Source organism: Artibeus jamaicensis, unplaced genomic scaffold (genome assembly GCF_021234435.1).
Source record: "Artibeus jamaicensis isolate MK-2021 breed Jamaican fruit bat unplaced genomic scaffold, CSHL_Jam_final scaffold_286, whole genome shotgun sequence".
NCBI lineage: Eukaryota > Metazoa > Chordata > Mammalia > Chiroptera > Phyllostomidae > Artibeus > Artibeus jamaicensis.
The window spans coordinates 5,279,455-5,295,311 of record NW_026522034.1 but is presented as its reverse complement, the minus strand read 5'-3'; the positions used below and the strand labels follow the sequence as shown (position 1 = coordinate 5,295,311).

The 15,857-nt window shown below is 36.9% G+C and overlaps 1 protein-coding gene and 1 pseudogene across 1 annotated transcript in view; one reads left to right on the top strand and one right to left on the bottom strand.

Moving 5' to 3' along the window:
* The window catches only part of ARIH1 (ariadne RBR E3 ubiquitin protein ligase 1), a 148,972-nt gene that overhangs the window by 108,538 nt on the left and 24,577 nt on the right, over positions 1 to 15,857 (top strand). Inside the window, exons 4-6 of the mRNA XM_053656845.1 lie at positions 3,231 to 3,323; positions 3,816 to 3,871; positions 13,874 to 13,940. Coding sequence (XP_053512820.1) covers positions 3,231 to 3,323; positions 3,816 to 3,871; positions 13,874 to 13,940 — 216 coding nt within the window. The remainder of the gene's footprint in view (positions 1 to 3,230; positions 3,324 to 3,815; positions 3,872 to 13,873; positions 13,941 to 15,857) is intronic.
* Positions 8,664 to 8,856, bottom strand: LOC119050115 (40S ribosomal protein S29-like; annotated as a pseudogene).

The following is a 15,857-nucleotide window of genomic DNA, read 5'->3' as shown; positions in this document are numbered from 1 at the left end:
GTTCACAGCAGTTTTCCCAGCTCCGTGATCATCAGTGATTTCAAATTCACCAACGTAACCTTGCTATCATCATGGCTAGAAACCAGAAGATGACTTTGGAGCATGATCTAATAAGAACCTGGTGTTTGCCTCTTTTTGAGGGGTGGAGGGCAGGGGGGGACTTTTGTTTATTTTCTTGGGGGAGCATCAGCCAGGACACTGTGGCAGCACGAAAACAAATGACCAAAAGAACTGCCTTCACTTGGTTTTTGAATGAGTTAGATCATTGTCAGTCTGAATAGCACTGTATTTTAAACATGTTAAATACTTTTCATTTCCTTCAGTCTATAAAACCAGTCTCAGGACTTGTGTACATTTTCTTCCACAGTTGCTTCCAGGCATTTTTTATGTAGTTGATGTGCTGTATAATACAGAATTTCATATTCTGATTATTTGCATCTAATATAAGCAACATCAGAAAATTTCATAATCATAGTTCAAATAATAGCTAATTAGAAAATGTGTGATGGAGATTGTCAACAAATAAATTGGACAAAGGGTTAAAAAATGGAATGGAATAAAAAATACCACTTATAAGAGCCACAGAAAGAATAAAAGCTAGAAATAAACATGGCAAGAAATGTGAAAACTCCATATGAAGAAAACTAAATACTATGGGAAATAAAAGGATGACTTGAAAATTTGGAAAGATGTAATAATAGTAAAATATTGGAAAGGAAGAGAGATTGATGGGGATGGGGGAAAATTAGCCTTACCAAATGCAAGAGTAGATAGTGCAGTGGAAAGTACAGAGTTAAATATGCATTATTTAATAGAAAGAATTTAGTGTATTATAGAGAAGACATTTCAGATCACATGGATTATTCAGTGAGTGGTGTATAGGAATAATTCAATAGATATCTAGGGTGGAAACTTAGATTTCTACTTGACTCCTGATATCACAGTTAATTAATTTAGAAGCCATAAATTTTAAAACAAATACATTTTGCTACAAAATAAAGAGTTTTTGCATGGCAAGAAAATATGAATATTCAGAATTGAAACTGGAAGAAAACAACTTTTCCATGCTTATAAATGGTCAGTTTTCTCAATCAGTAAAAATCCCCACCAAATCATTAAGAAAAACCTCATAGAAAAATGGACAAAATAGCTAAAGAGAGGGCACAGAAAAAAATAACTTTAAATCTCTTTTCAAATGTTTAAACTTTATCATAACTAAATTAAAGTTTAATGAAGTTGATTCATTTTTATCTGTTCCATTGGCAAAGATTAAGGAGGCACTAGTATACTTTGTTGATGTGCGGGAGAAACCAAGTTGTCTTAAACATTGCTACAAGTTGTCTTAAAAATTGCTACAACCTCTTTGAATGAAGCCTGGTAATAATCTATCAAATTGTAAGTGTATACCTTTTATTTTATTTGTACAAATTTGTGCTAACATAGAGTCATATGATTTAAAAGATGTATATATTTACCAATGCATTAGTGTAGTAGGCAGAAAATAGTTTAACTCTCCATTAGATCTATTAAATAATAATTAAAAAAAAAACTAAGATGTGGAATAGAGTGTGGTACTTTACTGTGTATACCTGTAGGCATTAGAACATCTCTGGAAGATGATGTAAAGTATTGGAAATAGTGATTACTTCTGGGTAGAGAAGGAGGACAAGAATGGGATAAGGGAGACTTATTTTTCAAAATAAACTTATACTCTTAAATAATTTTTTTAACCATGAGCCTGTATTACTTATTTTTAAATGATTTAGTAGTAAATATCATACAATATTCTTAAAATATGGTGACCATTAATTATCTTTTAAAAATATTGTCCTCTAGACCCTAGTACTAAAGTACTTGTTTCATATCCCATTACAAAATATAGTGTGCTTTATTTAGCCATCCTTCAAATAATAATATTTAAAATCATAATATTAGACCAAATGTTATTATTTTTCTTAGCTTATCTGAATAAACCCTTTGGTTTCTATAATATTTTATTTATTTTCTAAGTTAGCTGCATGTCACGCAGCTGCATTATTTATTGTTGTATATTTATTTGGTATTTTATTTGCTTATTTTTGTCCTCACCTGAGGACATTTTTTCATTAATTTTAGAGGGAGAGGAAGGTGGGATGGGGAAGAAACATCAGTTGGTTGCTTCTATAGGCCTGCAGCTGGGATTGAACCCACAACTTTACAGTGTAGGGGATGATGCTGCAACCAAGCCACAGTGGTGAGGGTGGCATGTTTTTTTATAACAGCTTTATTGAGATAATTCACACATCATACAATTTCCCTATTTAAAGTATAGTCACTGTTGTGTAGCCATTGCCACAGTTAATTTTAGAACATTTCATAACCCCCAGAAAAAAACATGTATTCTTTTATAGTCACTTCCCTTTTTCTCCCCACCTCTCAGTCCTAGGCAACCACTAATCTTTTTTTTTTCTATGAATTTACTCATTCTGTACCCTTCATATAAATGAGATCAAACAATATGTGGTCTTTGTGCCTGGCCTCTCTGACTTACTGTAATATTTTCAAGGTCTATTTGTGTTATATAGTATTCATCAGTACTTTATTTCTTTTTATGACTGAATAGCATTCCATTATATAGATGTTCCATATTTTGTTGCTATGAACATTTGTGTTTAGGTTTTTGTATGGACATGTTTCTCTTGGTTATGATTTAGGAGTGGAAATGCTCGGTCGTGTGGTAACTCTGTGTTCAATTTGAGAAACTGCACAAGTGTTTTCCAAAGTTCCTGCACCATTTTACATTCCCACCACAGTGTATGAGGGTTCCAATTTCTCCACATGCTTATTAACACTTGTTATTATCTGTCTTTTTTATTGTACCTGTCCCAGTAGGTATGAACAGGTGCCTCATTGTGGTTTTGCTTTTCATTTCGCTAGTTGCTAAGGATATTGAGCATCTTTTCACATGTTTATTGATGCATGGCATATTATATTGAATACAAACTTACCTGTCTTTCAAAAAATTTAATTTATAAATATGTACTATAGATACATTTCTCATTGTTTTGTGTTCAGTGTATATGCTTGTTTAGACTTAGCACATAGAAGTTCATTTAGGAGCCTGTCTAGTCTTGTCAAATCAGACATTTCAGCCACTGTGAGAAATGTGACCTAATATTTTAAGTCACTATGTAATACAGTGATTTTTCTGATAATATCTTTTAAAAGTCAATATATTATTTTTGTTGCAGTATTTCACTGGCCTTGAATGTGGACATAAGTTTTGTATGCAGTGTTGGAGTGAATATTTAACTACCAAGATAATGGAGGAAGGCATGGGACAGGTAAAGATGCCATTTTTCAAATTTTAATTTTTGTTGCATTTCCTACAGTGTTTTGACTCTTGTACAAATGTAAACAGGTGAAGCATTCTGCATTATGAATTGAGTGAGAACTTTTTTCTAGATTTAAACAACTAAAAGAAAATTGAGGCTTTTTTCCTATTTATAATTTGACATTCCAGTTAAAGAGTCCAGTTCAGATACTTTTTTTCTCAGTGGACATTAACATTTGTGTATATCAGGCTAAACTTGTTGAGCAATTTTGTCAGATCTTTTGCTTTTCAAGTTTTATATTGAAAAATCAATTTAGGTCAGTAGTTGTTACTTTATGGTGATAAAACACATTCATGCACATACATTTCCTTTAATAGAAAGGGGACAATTAAGATCCTGTAAATGTTGAGGTATCTCATAACCTAGCAAAGTGCCTGGCAATGGTAAGCATTCAGTAAATATTTGTTGAATGAAGACAGTTTAAATTTCAATCTTTTTCAGACTATTTCGTGTCCTGCTCATGGTTGTGATATCTTAGTGGATGACAACACAGTTATGTAAGTATTTATGATAGATTCTGCATGTTAAATATTGATTAGTTGATTCAACCAAATTAATTTTTGCTCAGTACCTCAAAGGAGGTGGGATTTCTGAAGTCTGAGGAGATTTTCTAATCTACATCACTTTGTAGTACAAGGGCCTGCTAGTTCTCAAAGTAGAGTTCTGTGACCAACAGCATCAGCATCGCCTAGGAACTTGTTAAGAATGCACATTCTCTGGGGTAAGGCTGCTGTGGGACCCTAAGATGAGCTTTGGTGTTATCCACACTCCCACCTCCACCCCAAGGGACCTGGACAGATGAACCCTCACACTGACCTGCCAATGATCCAGGGGATTCTTCTCCTTCTCTCACTCAATTTGTGTCACACCCAGGAGACCAAGAATCCTGCAAACAGGAGTGCTTGGTGAGCAGGCCAGTACCCGAATCATGGGTCCCCTTCATGATTCTGGGCCTTGTTCATCTGAAGTTTCCCCAGGTGTTCGTTCTTTCTCCTTTTAAGGCAACCCTGCCCTCTTTCCTTGGTGTCCACCTGTTCCTGCAAGCAGGGAATAGGAGGCACAAGTTATTTCCGGATTGCATCTGTATCTCTCTTGTGTGTTATTCTCCATTGACTATACTTCTCTCTCTCTACCCTGCCCCCACCCACTGACCTCATTAAAAAAAAAAAGAAGAAGAAAGAATCTACATTTTTCAGGCCTAACTCCAAACTTAACTGAATCAGAAAATCTGGGATGGAGCCCAGTACTCTGTCCTGTGTGTTTCTGATGCATACTTAAGTTGGAGAATCACTGTCATAGCCTTTAATTTCTATAATCTACTCATTTCCAATAAAATCGTCTTCATCCCAGCCACCTACCTGTAAACCCACCACTGTAGGCCAACTCCAGGTCTAGTCTATTGGAGAAGATCTTTGCAAAATCACCTTTTTCTACCTCTTCCTAAAATACTGTTCTTCGGGGTTCTGTTCAGCCCACTGTTTCTTCTCATTGTATACACAATTCCTAAGCATACCCTGGAAATTCACATATTTATATGTTTAGATCACCTCTCTTGAGCTTGGGATCCAAATATCTCTCTGCCATTCAGGCATCTTTGTTTATTCCTCCGGCTTTATTTGACTAATCCTCCTATTACTTCCACCACCACCAAAATCATTTTTCTTGCTTTTCGGTCTCAGAATGGCACCATTGTTTTGTTTTTTGTTTTTTATAGTTTTTTTTGTTTAAGATTTTATTTATTTTTAGGAAAAGAGGGAGAGAAAAACATCAACGCAAGAGAAACTTTGATCATTTGCCTTTCACATACCCCAATCTGGGGACCTGGCCTGCAACCCAGGCATGTGACTGGAAATTGAACTGGTGCCTTTTGCTTTGTGAGATAACACACAAATCACTGAGATACTACTCTCCACGGAACCACTGGGTTTTGAGACTTGCCTAAATAGGAAACCTTGATGATATCCCTGATTTCATCGTTTCTTGCATTTCCCAGTCATTCTTGCACCAAATTCTGTTAATTCCACATCCTAATTACCCTTAAACCCATCATTTCTTGTTCCTTCTGCCATTAATTTGATTCAGGTCATATCATGTTTTATGTGGGAATCTTCAAGTGACCTCTAATTGATTTCCTTATACCCACTTGAATCACCTCCCAGAAATGACTTCCATGGTTTTATATTACTCACCTGTGCAGCTTCATCTTTTGCCTCACATTTTCTCATGTTCTCTCTTCTAGCCATGTAGAACATGGTTGATTGAAAGTACTTTGCATTTCATTTGTATTTGGTGTTGTTTGAATTTGTTTACTTTTTCTCTACTGTCTCCTGACTTTCTTACATGCAATACTCTCTGTTTTAAGTTATCTTAACCTACTCATCTTCGTAGTCATTCTTCAGGCCTAAATTTAGATTTTCATTTTGGTTTGGGCAGACATACTATGTGCTCCTTAGCTCCCCCATATTTTCCTTACCGTATATTTCTTTGATTTCCCATATTCTTGTCTGTATTCCCTCTTAGGCTATAAGCTATGTAACCCCAGGTACACTATTTATGTTGACTGAATTCGTTGTTTATTTTCATTTAGGATGTGTGGCTCTAACCTTGGAAATACCACTGAAAGTCTTCGTTCACTCTCAGTGCTTCTTAGACTTAAAACCTTAAGATTAGTGTGTCAGTGGATTTGCCTTTTTATTCCTTAGTAACAGATAATAAATGGACTTTTTTGCCAACTCAATATATTATTTTTCAAAAGAAAAAGAAGTTTCTTTTATGTTTTGTCAATAGACCTATTCACAGAATAGGCTAGTACTTTCATAGTATAACTAAATATTTCATAAAATCAACTAGTTGAATGTATCTAAAAAGAGGTTAAGTCTGTGCTGCTCCAAGAAGGGTATTCCAAACATCCAAGTCAGATGTTTATTTGTTGGTATCTTAACATTCTGTTGGTATCTTAAAAATCATGAATAGGGTTGTGAAGCTTTCTAGATCAGGGGTATCAAACTCATGAAAATGTTTCACCAGGGGTCCCATCACCTCACAGTTGCCTTCAAAGGGCTGAATGTAATTTCAACTCCTTAACAGTTAAGGAGTAGTTACATTTATACTAAAATTATTTCAGCCCTTTGAAGGCAAACTCAAGCCTGATGTGGCGCCCCCCCCCCCATGAAAATGAGTTTGACACTCCTGGCTTAGACCTTTAGTGAAGTCCTGTGGTCTGTACCAACCATCTGAGGCAAGAAACAAACCTAAACTTCAATATGTGTGTTAATCACAGTGTAGTAGAGCAACTCATCTTTTACAATAGAGAAACAACATTTTTATTTAATTATAATAGGCTTAATTTCCTATTTATTGATTTTTTACTTTGCATGTATGTTTTACTAACCACCCAGATTAAACTTTCAGTATTAAAAAAATCTACCTAACTATCTGCTACCTATCCTGACCTCTGTCACTGTCAGTTAGTTTTGCTGGTTCTTGAATCTCATTTAAATGGAATCATGTAGCATGTACTCTTTTTTTTAATGAGTATCTGCTTCAGTTAGTTAATTAATGCCTTGAGTGAGATATGTGCATGTTGCCAAATATCTCTGTATATTTATAGGTTTATATTTTGTGGTTGTTACTATAGCTATTTCATTTTCCTGATAATAGACATTTGAAGTTTTAAAATTTGTTTTTGGCTACTGTGCAAAAGCTACAAAGAATATTCCTATATGTGTCTTTAGATAGATATGCACTGATTTCTTTTATGTGTATACTCATATAAGTAAGATTTTTAGATTTATTAGATACAGCCACATGGCTTTCCAAAGTAATTGTGCCTTCACTTCTAGTTATGTGTGACTGCTTTCTCTAGTCCTTGTTCACTCCTGTATCACTTTCTTTTTTATTTTAGCCATTCTGATGAATGTGTAGGAATATCTCATTGTGGTTTTAGTTTGCAGTTCCCTGATGGATAATTATGTCAAACACCTTTCCATTAGCATTTTGAGTATTCTTTTTTATGAAGTGCATTCCTTTTTAAGAATGAGCATTCAGGACATTTGCCCATTCTTAAAATTTTGTGAACTTTGTACTTTGTAAGAATTCTTTAAATATTCTGATAATGAGTCTTTTGTTAGGTATATGTATCACAACCGTTTTTCCCAATGTGTGGCTTCCCTTTTCTCAAAGTTTTTTGATATATAAAAGTTTTCATTTAAATGGCATCTAATTGCCTGGCTGGTATGGCTCAGTGGATTGAGTGCAAGCCTGTGAACCAAAGGGTCAGTGGTTCAATTCTGTGTCAGGGTACCTGCCTGGGTTGCGGGCCAGGTCCCTGGTAGGGGGTACACAGGAGGCAACCACACATTAATGTTTCTCTCCTTCTCTTTCTCTCTCCCTTCCCCTCTGTCTAAAATAAATGAAATCTTTTTAAAAATGGCATCTAATTTATCAGTTTTCTCCATTTATGAGTATTGCTACTTAAGAAATTTTTGCTTCCTTCAAGGTTGTATTTTTAAGGCAGTCCATTGAGATTTTGTGGAGAATGCTTCAACAACATGACTTTAGAGTTCTGAGTCTCATAGTGGAGTAAATTGAATGCCCAATCCTCTCTCTGCGTTGAAAGAGAAAAGCACTACTTTAGTATTCTAGGTAGGAAATTTAGCACAGAAGCTGTAGAATACTGTCTTAAAATACATGCTTAAGGCATCAGAGCTCAGGTGTATATTGAAATAATTTTCTAGTGTTATTGAAGTGAAAAATGAAATTATTCAGTTTTAGTGGTTAATGAGATACATAGTAGACAGTAAATTACCGATAATTACTAGTTTAAACTTTAAAAATGTTTTCAAACTGTAAATGTAAACTTATAGATTGAAGGGAGGCAGATGAGGGTATGGGAAGGATACATGAAGTAGTGTAGGGCCTTATAGGCCTTTTTAGGTTTTTGGCTTTTATTCCAAGATAGAGCCATGAGAGGATTTTGAGCAGAGGAGTAACTTGGTCAGAGAGAGTTTCTCTGGTGGCTGGTGTTAAAAGGATACCATGGGTAATGAAGCAGGAAGACTGAGACTGTTATGAGTCATGGTTAGAGATGATGATGGTAGGTAGAGTCAGAGTTAGGTAATGGGGTATCAGAGAAAGACATGACTGTGAGATCATTTTGACCTTTATTATGATTAGATGAATTCAGATGGTAGTAAATTTAATTACAGTTTGTTTTTTTAATGTACAAAGACCTAGCATTATTTCTGTGGCAAGGTAGATGTCTTGAATGACTCATTCAAGGAAGTTTACTTAGTTGAACTTAATGAAGCTTGTATCCTTGGTGTACTGTTGGAAATAACTGGCAGCACACATTGAGGCTGTATTTCCAGATTACACCTTACCGGTTTCAGTAGATGTAGCAAGAACCCTGGCTGAATTTTCTCAGATGGCTCCAGTAGAGCTGCTGGTGACTCATCTTGCTCTCTCAGATGCAATGAGGCAAGAGGCTGTATTCATTTTTAATGATCAGAAATTTGAGCAAAGGTTTAAATACCATACATTTACAAAAAAGAGAGAAAAGTCCAGATTCATAAAAATGTTGAGTATTGTTATTCCTCTTGGGTGATAAGAGTTACAGGTGATTTTTATTTCCTTCTTTATGCTTGATTACAATTGGTATGTTGAGGGAAAACTTATAAAATAGAGATATTTTATTATTACTCCTAAATTAAAGCATAATGTTGATTTATTCAAGGTGCCACACGAGCAGAGAAAACATGGTTTAGTACCTCGCATTCTAAGAAGTAAATCCTTGACACTTGACTTGGGGTAGTGAATACGGAATACAACATACAGATGGTGTATTATAGTATTGTATGCTTGAAACCTGTATAATTTTATTAACCAATGTCACCCCAATACATTCAATAAAAATTTAAAAATCCTTTTTTTAAAAAATCACTTGGTTTCAAATTCTAGCTCTCCAGTTATCTCAGTTGTAAACATGGAGAATTATCTCTAAATACAAGGTTGGTTAAATGCATGTGACCCTGAACTCAATATATAGTAGACATTCAGTAGAAGTTATTTTGTCCATCTTTATAAAGAGCTGCCTTCCCTCTGAGAGTTGGTACAATAACTACTTTCAACATAGTGATGGCAACAGGTCTTTGTCGAGAATTAGCTTATTAACATGGCCAGGGTGACATTTGCCCTTTTTTGAATGGCCACAGAATAACCTTGGCCATAGACCTATAGCTGACTTATTCTCACCAGTCCTGATGGGCAAAGCAAGGCTTAGACAGATGCCTAGGCTAGAGTCAGCTGTAAGAAATCATTAGGGCTCATCACATCAGAAAAGTGTTAATGAGTAATAGAAGTATAAGACCTGTTTGGAAATCAAAGCATTTGACCGTGAGTCTGGTTCTTTCCTTAACTTTTTATTTTTTTATTTTTTATTTTATTTTTTTTTTTAATTTTTATTTTTTTATTGATTATGCCATTACATTTGCTCTATTCCCCCCTCCCTTCCCCTCCACCCTGCATACCCCTCCCCCACCATTTCCCCCTTTAGTTCATGAACATGTGTCTCAATTTCTTTAGATTCTGTATTTCCCCCTACTATTCTTACCCTCCCCCTATGTATTTTCTATCTACTGTCTATGCTACTTATTTTCTGTACCTTCTCCCCCCCTTCCCCTCCTCCCACTCCCCTATTGCTAACCCTCCCTGAGATCTTCATTTCTATGGTTCTGCTCCTGATCTAGCTATCCTCTTAGTTTGCTTTTGTTTTAGGTGTGGTTCTTAATAACTGTGAGTTTGCTGTCCTTTCACTGTTCATCTTTTTTTATCTTCTTTTTCTTAGGTAAGTCCCTTTAACATTTCCTATAATAAGGGCTTGGTGATGATGAACTCCTTGAATTTGGTCTTATCTGAGAAGCACTTTATCTGTCCTTCCATTCTAAATGAAAGTTTTGCTGGGTAGAGCAATCTTGGTTGTAGATCTTTGGTTTTCATGACTTGGAATACCTCTTTCCAGCCCCTTCTTGCCTGTAAGGTCTCTTTTGAGAAATCAGCTGACAGTCTGATGGGAACTCCTTTGTAGGTGACTGTCCCCTTAGCTCTTGCTGCTTCTAAGATTCTCTCCTTCATTTTAATCTTGGCTAATGTAATTATGATGTGCCTTGGTGTGTTCCTTCTTGAGTCCAACTTCTTTGGGACTCTCTGAGCTTCCTGGATTTCTCGGAAGTCTATTTCCTTTGCCATCTTGGGGAAATTCTCCTTTATTATTTGTTCAAATAATTTTTCAACTGGTGGTTGTGCCTTTCCCCCTTCTGGTACCCCTATAATTCGGATGTTGGAACGTTTAAAGATGTCCTGGAGGTTCCTAATCTTCTCCTCATTTTTCTGAATTCTTATTTCTTCATTCCTTTCTGTTTGACCATTTTTTTCTTCCTTCTGGTTCTCTCCCTTGATTTGAGTCCCAATTTTCTTTCCATTACTATTGGAATCTTTTGTATCCCCATTCATTTCAATTAATTTAGCTTCCATATGTTTCTCTAATTTGTGGCTAAAGTCAACCAGTTCTGTAAGGATCCTTATAACCAGTGTTTTGAACTGTGCATCTGAAAGACTGGCTATTTCTTCATCACTTAGGTCTATCGGTTCTGGGGCTCTGAGTTGTCCTAGAGCCATTTTTGGTCTGTTCGCGCTGTTAAGTGAGCGGAGTGAAGCCTTAGTTGTTTACCAGGACGGGGGGACCCAGGTCGCTGGTTTGTGACGCTGTGTGTGGGGGCGGGGTCAGAGAGGGAGCAATGGCGTTCCTCTCCGCTAGCCCAGCGTTTCCAGTCACTCCGCACGCCTGGGGTTTATCCGATCGGAATTGCGCGAGCCTGCTGCCCCGCGCTGGCTTCCCTTCTCACTGGCTTCTCCCCACGTAAATGCGCGCGACCGACCGACCGATCGCCGCGCCTCTTGCCTGTGCGCTCCGGCAGCCAGCTGGCTGGCGATCAGTGCCCTCGGTTGCCTGCGCGCCCCGCGCACCGCCCCGGGAATTTTTTCTTGCTAACCTGCTCCGCTGCTGGCCTCGCTCCTCGTACTGGTCCAGCCGAGTATCTAGTTGTCCTTTGGACTCCGTATTGTCGATTTTCCGTGTGGCTTGGTTGTGACTGCTGTTAAAAATAGTTGTTCTTAGATTTGGTTGTGCACAGAGGCGAGGTGGATCCTCCATCTACGTCTCCATCTTGGCGGCTACATTGAAACCTTGCCCACCGGTCATGCCCACCCAGCGCTCCGTAGAAGGACGCGGGCTTTGGAGACCCTTCCTTACTCCTGGCCTTTTCCCCGCGTTCTCTCCGCTGCTGCTGCTGCTGCTTCCTCTTTCTTTAGGCTCCTGTTGCTCAGCAGATGCCCGCCACTGCCAGCTTCTGGCACCCAAGCTAGCCTGGCCCCAGCCAGCCACGCCGAGGAATTCTTTCCTTAACTTTTTAAAAATTAATGTATAGTTCACATTTAACTGTTTAAAGTATACAGTTCAGCAGCTTTTAGTACATTCATAACATGCAGCCATCACCACTGTGTAATTGCAGAACATTTTTGCCATCCCCAAAAGAAGTTCCATAAATACAATCTTTAAAAAGAAAGAAGGAAAGAAAGAAATTCCATATCCATTAGTCCTTCCCCAGTCCCTCCTCCCCAAGGCCCTTACAACCACTTACCTATTTTCTGTCTGTACAGATTTGTTTATTCTTGGCATTGTATTTAAATGAGGTATTTAATGTGATTTTTTGTTTCTGGCTTCTATCACCTATCAATATGTTTTCAGGGTTCATGTTGTAGCATGTATCAATGCTTTATTTCTTTTTATGGCTAAATAATATTTCATTATAGGGATATTTCATATTTTTTCCACTCATCAGTTCTTGGATATTTGGGTTATTTTCACTTTTTGTGGAAACATTCATATTATTATATGAACATCTGTGTGCAAGCTTTTCATTGACCACCCTTTTAAAATTCTCTTGGATATATGTACTAGAAATGGACTTGCTAGATCGTAGGGTGATTCTGTGTTTAACTTTTTGAGGATCACCAAATGTATTTGGACCTCAGTTTCAACATCTGTGAAATGTGAACGTTTAGTCACTTAAAAATATTTATTGAACGCTTTCTACAGGTCCAGCACTGTGCCAGGACACAAGGGATCTTTTCATGGAACTCACTGTTTAGTTGGGGACAGGGGAGCAGGAAGGGCAATATTAAACACATTATTGTACAGTAACAATCTAATGAAAATTATGACAAACCCTATAAAGGAGAGTTGTATAAGGTGCCATGAGAACTGAGGGTGGTTCTATATCTACAGTGGGGATAAGGAATTGCCAGAAAAGGCCTCCTTGAAGAAAAAAAAATAGCAGCATTTAATACTTATTGAGTGCTTACTATTTGCCAGGCACTGTTCTAGTCTCACAAGTCTATTTTTGCTATCTGTATGACAGATTAGTGAACTGAAAAATGTAGAGGTCAAAGAACTTACCCTCAGTTCATTGCTAGTAAATTTTGAAGCCAGTATTCAAATCTAGGTGGTCCTCCCATCATCATATTCTTCCATTTCCTTTCCTAGCAGATTTCCTCTGAGGAAGGATGGTGCTTACTGTTTTGAAAAAACACAGACGTGACAGGTGTACACTGAAACTGGCACAGGACAGGGTGGCAGAGCAGGGGGATAACAAGCTTGGAAATTAGATGACGCAGTATTTTACAAACATTTGTCCATTTAAAAGGTTTTAATGAGGTTGAGCTATATACTTGTTTGATTTACAGTTCTTAATGGCTTTGTTAGTGCTTCATCTTTTTCTGCTTATAACACATTTCCTTATAACACACACAATAGTTTTTACCATTAAAACTAATGAAACTTAAGCTTCAGTGTTCTTCACTTTCATAGGTTCCTGTGTTTTCTAGAAATTGTTGTGAATTATAGAGTTTTCTAGGTGGACAAGAGAAGCCAGGTTGCAGCCAGTAAATATTTGTGGTAAATTAACAAAAAAAAAATCTGAAGAAGGACCTTAAAACTATTTATAATAAAGCCTAGATTCATTTTTTACCATTTCTGTCAATATCTCTTATTTCACATTTCACACACTGATTTTTGGGAGGGAGCCTGAGAGACGATGGCAGAGAATTATAGTTTCAAGGCAAGATGTCAAGGATCAAAAGAATTCTGGAAGAGTCCTAAATTTGGCAGTTCTTGGTAAATCGCAAGATTATAATACAATCTGGGAAAAAATAGAATATTTAGAATATAAGAAATGTGGAAGCATCTCCCAAAGTGAAACTACAGTAACTTTGGAATTACTGTTTGGATTACTACTGTTAACATTTTTTTATAGTCTATGTGCATTTTAGTATTTTCAATTTAAGGCAGTTTTATAGCCATTGCATTGAAGTTTTATTTTATAAATATGGAAAATACTTTGGGCTGAAACTTCCTAATAAACTATTTTTATTCTTCTTTTCAGGCGCCTAATCACAGATTCAAAAGTTAAATTAAAATATCAGCATTTAATAACAAATAGCTTCGTAGAGGTAAGTGATTTCTCTTAACTTTTTCTTTTTAAATAAAAGAAATTATGTTTATTAATAAACATTAGTTTTTTACATAAATACTCTGGACAGTAAGAGACACCTTTGTCATCACATGGGTTATGGACTTTATTTATGAAGCACACCAAAACACCTTTTTTCTCAAAGGAATGTGACAAACCAGTAAGTTAGGTGTCTCTTTATAAATCTTGAGGGTATGTTTTTGTTTTTGTTTTATCTTCACCTGAAGACATCTTTTCATTGTTTTCAGAGAGGGAAGGAGGTGTGGGGTGGGGAGCCAGAGACACAGAGAGAGATGCCAGTCTTCCCATGTGCTGCCCTCACTGGGAATTGAACCCGCATCCTTTTGGTATATGGAATTATGCTCTAACTGAGCCACACCAGCCGGGGCTACATCTTGAGCTTTGATAGTAAAATTATTTTTATAGTGTTCTTCCTTTATACCTCTTGATCTGTAGAAGAAAATTTTAGCTAAGTATTATTGATGTCATGTTTAATCATGTTTGGTACTCCAACTCTGCTATATATCTCTTCTTGTTTTAGCTTCCATTACCAGTAAGCTTTGTTAGTAAAGAATGCTTTGGTTATGTGTTTTTTATTGAATGTCCTTCTTTTATTAGAACAGAGGTCTGTCAAGTATAGCATGCCTGTTTTTCTAAAATAATGATATACTTAAATGTACTCATTTGTTCTCTATCACTTTTGTGCTACAGTGGCAGAGTTGAGTAGTTACTAGAGAAGCCACTATGGCTCACAAAGCCAAAAGTCTTTACTTCCTGGCTCTTCATGGAAGAAGTTTGCCAGCCACTGTTTAGGAGCATCAGTGTAACTAGGTATTTTAACTCTTTCTAGAGTTAAACTATTTTCTAGTAATTTTTATTTCTGTTGGTGATTAGATTATCAGTCAGATCTTGTAGAGAATAGCATTTTAGGAATATTCTTTTTTTTTTTTTAATGGTCAGTAAACTTCTGGTGCAGAGTGTTTTGCCATGTTTTATTTTATAGCAATGTTACAAAAGTCCTATTTCAAATTTCTCAGTGATACTTCGTGTATTAGGTCTGTCCAGAACAAGCCCAGCCATTGTTAATATAATGAGAATGGTTTGCACAACATCGATGAAACCTGGCAGTTGAGAGTGGATTGGAATGTGCATGAGTGAACAATGATGACTTCACTGTACTAGTCAGTGGGGGTGGTAGACCCCATTGGGTGAGCATGTGTACCGTGTGGCCATCACATTCAAAATGACTGAGAGAGTAGAATAAGGAATCTGTTCTACAAATTTTTCATTATGCTTGAACAGTCCTCCTCAAAAACTATTAGGATGGTTCAGGAGGCCGCAGCTGTGAGCAACTGGTGATTGGCAGCTTCATCACAAAAAATGTGCCCACTAATGGCATCCCGTCTCATGTAGAGTTTTTGGCGAAGCATCAAATCATCCAGGTGACTCAGCCCCCCTCCAGCCCATATTTGGTGCCCTGTGGCTTCTGGCTTTTCCCTAAACTAAAACCACCTTTGAAAGGAAAGAGATTTCAGACCATTGATGAGATTCAGGAAAATACAACAGGGCAGCTGACGGTGACTGGGAGAACTGTGTGAGGTCCCAAGCTGCCTACTTGGAAGGAGACTCATGTGTCATTGTCTTGTGTACAATGATTCTCATATTTTCAATGAACATCTCTTTTTCATAGTACATGGCTGGATACGTTCTGGACAGACTTTGTGTTTTATAAAACCAGCCTTTCAAGGGACCTATATAATCTTAGCAAAGCAGTGCACCCATAAGCATTGCTGTAGAAGAGTAAGTATTGGTGGCAGGTTTTTATATGCTTATGTCACTGATCCCCCTGTGCCCCTTATACTAGGGAAGTAGTACAAATAATTACTTGGTGCGCTAG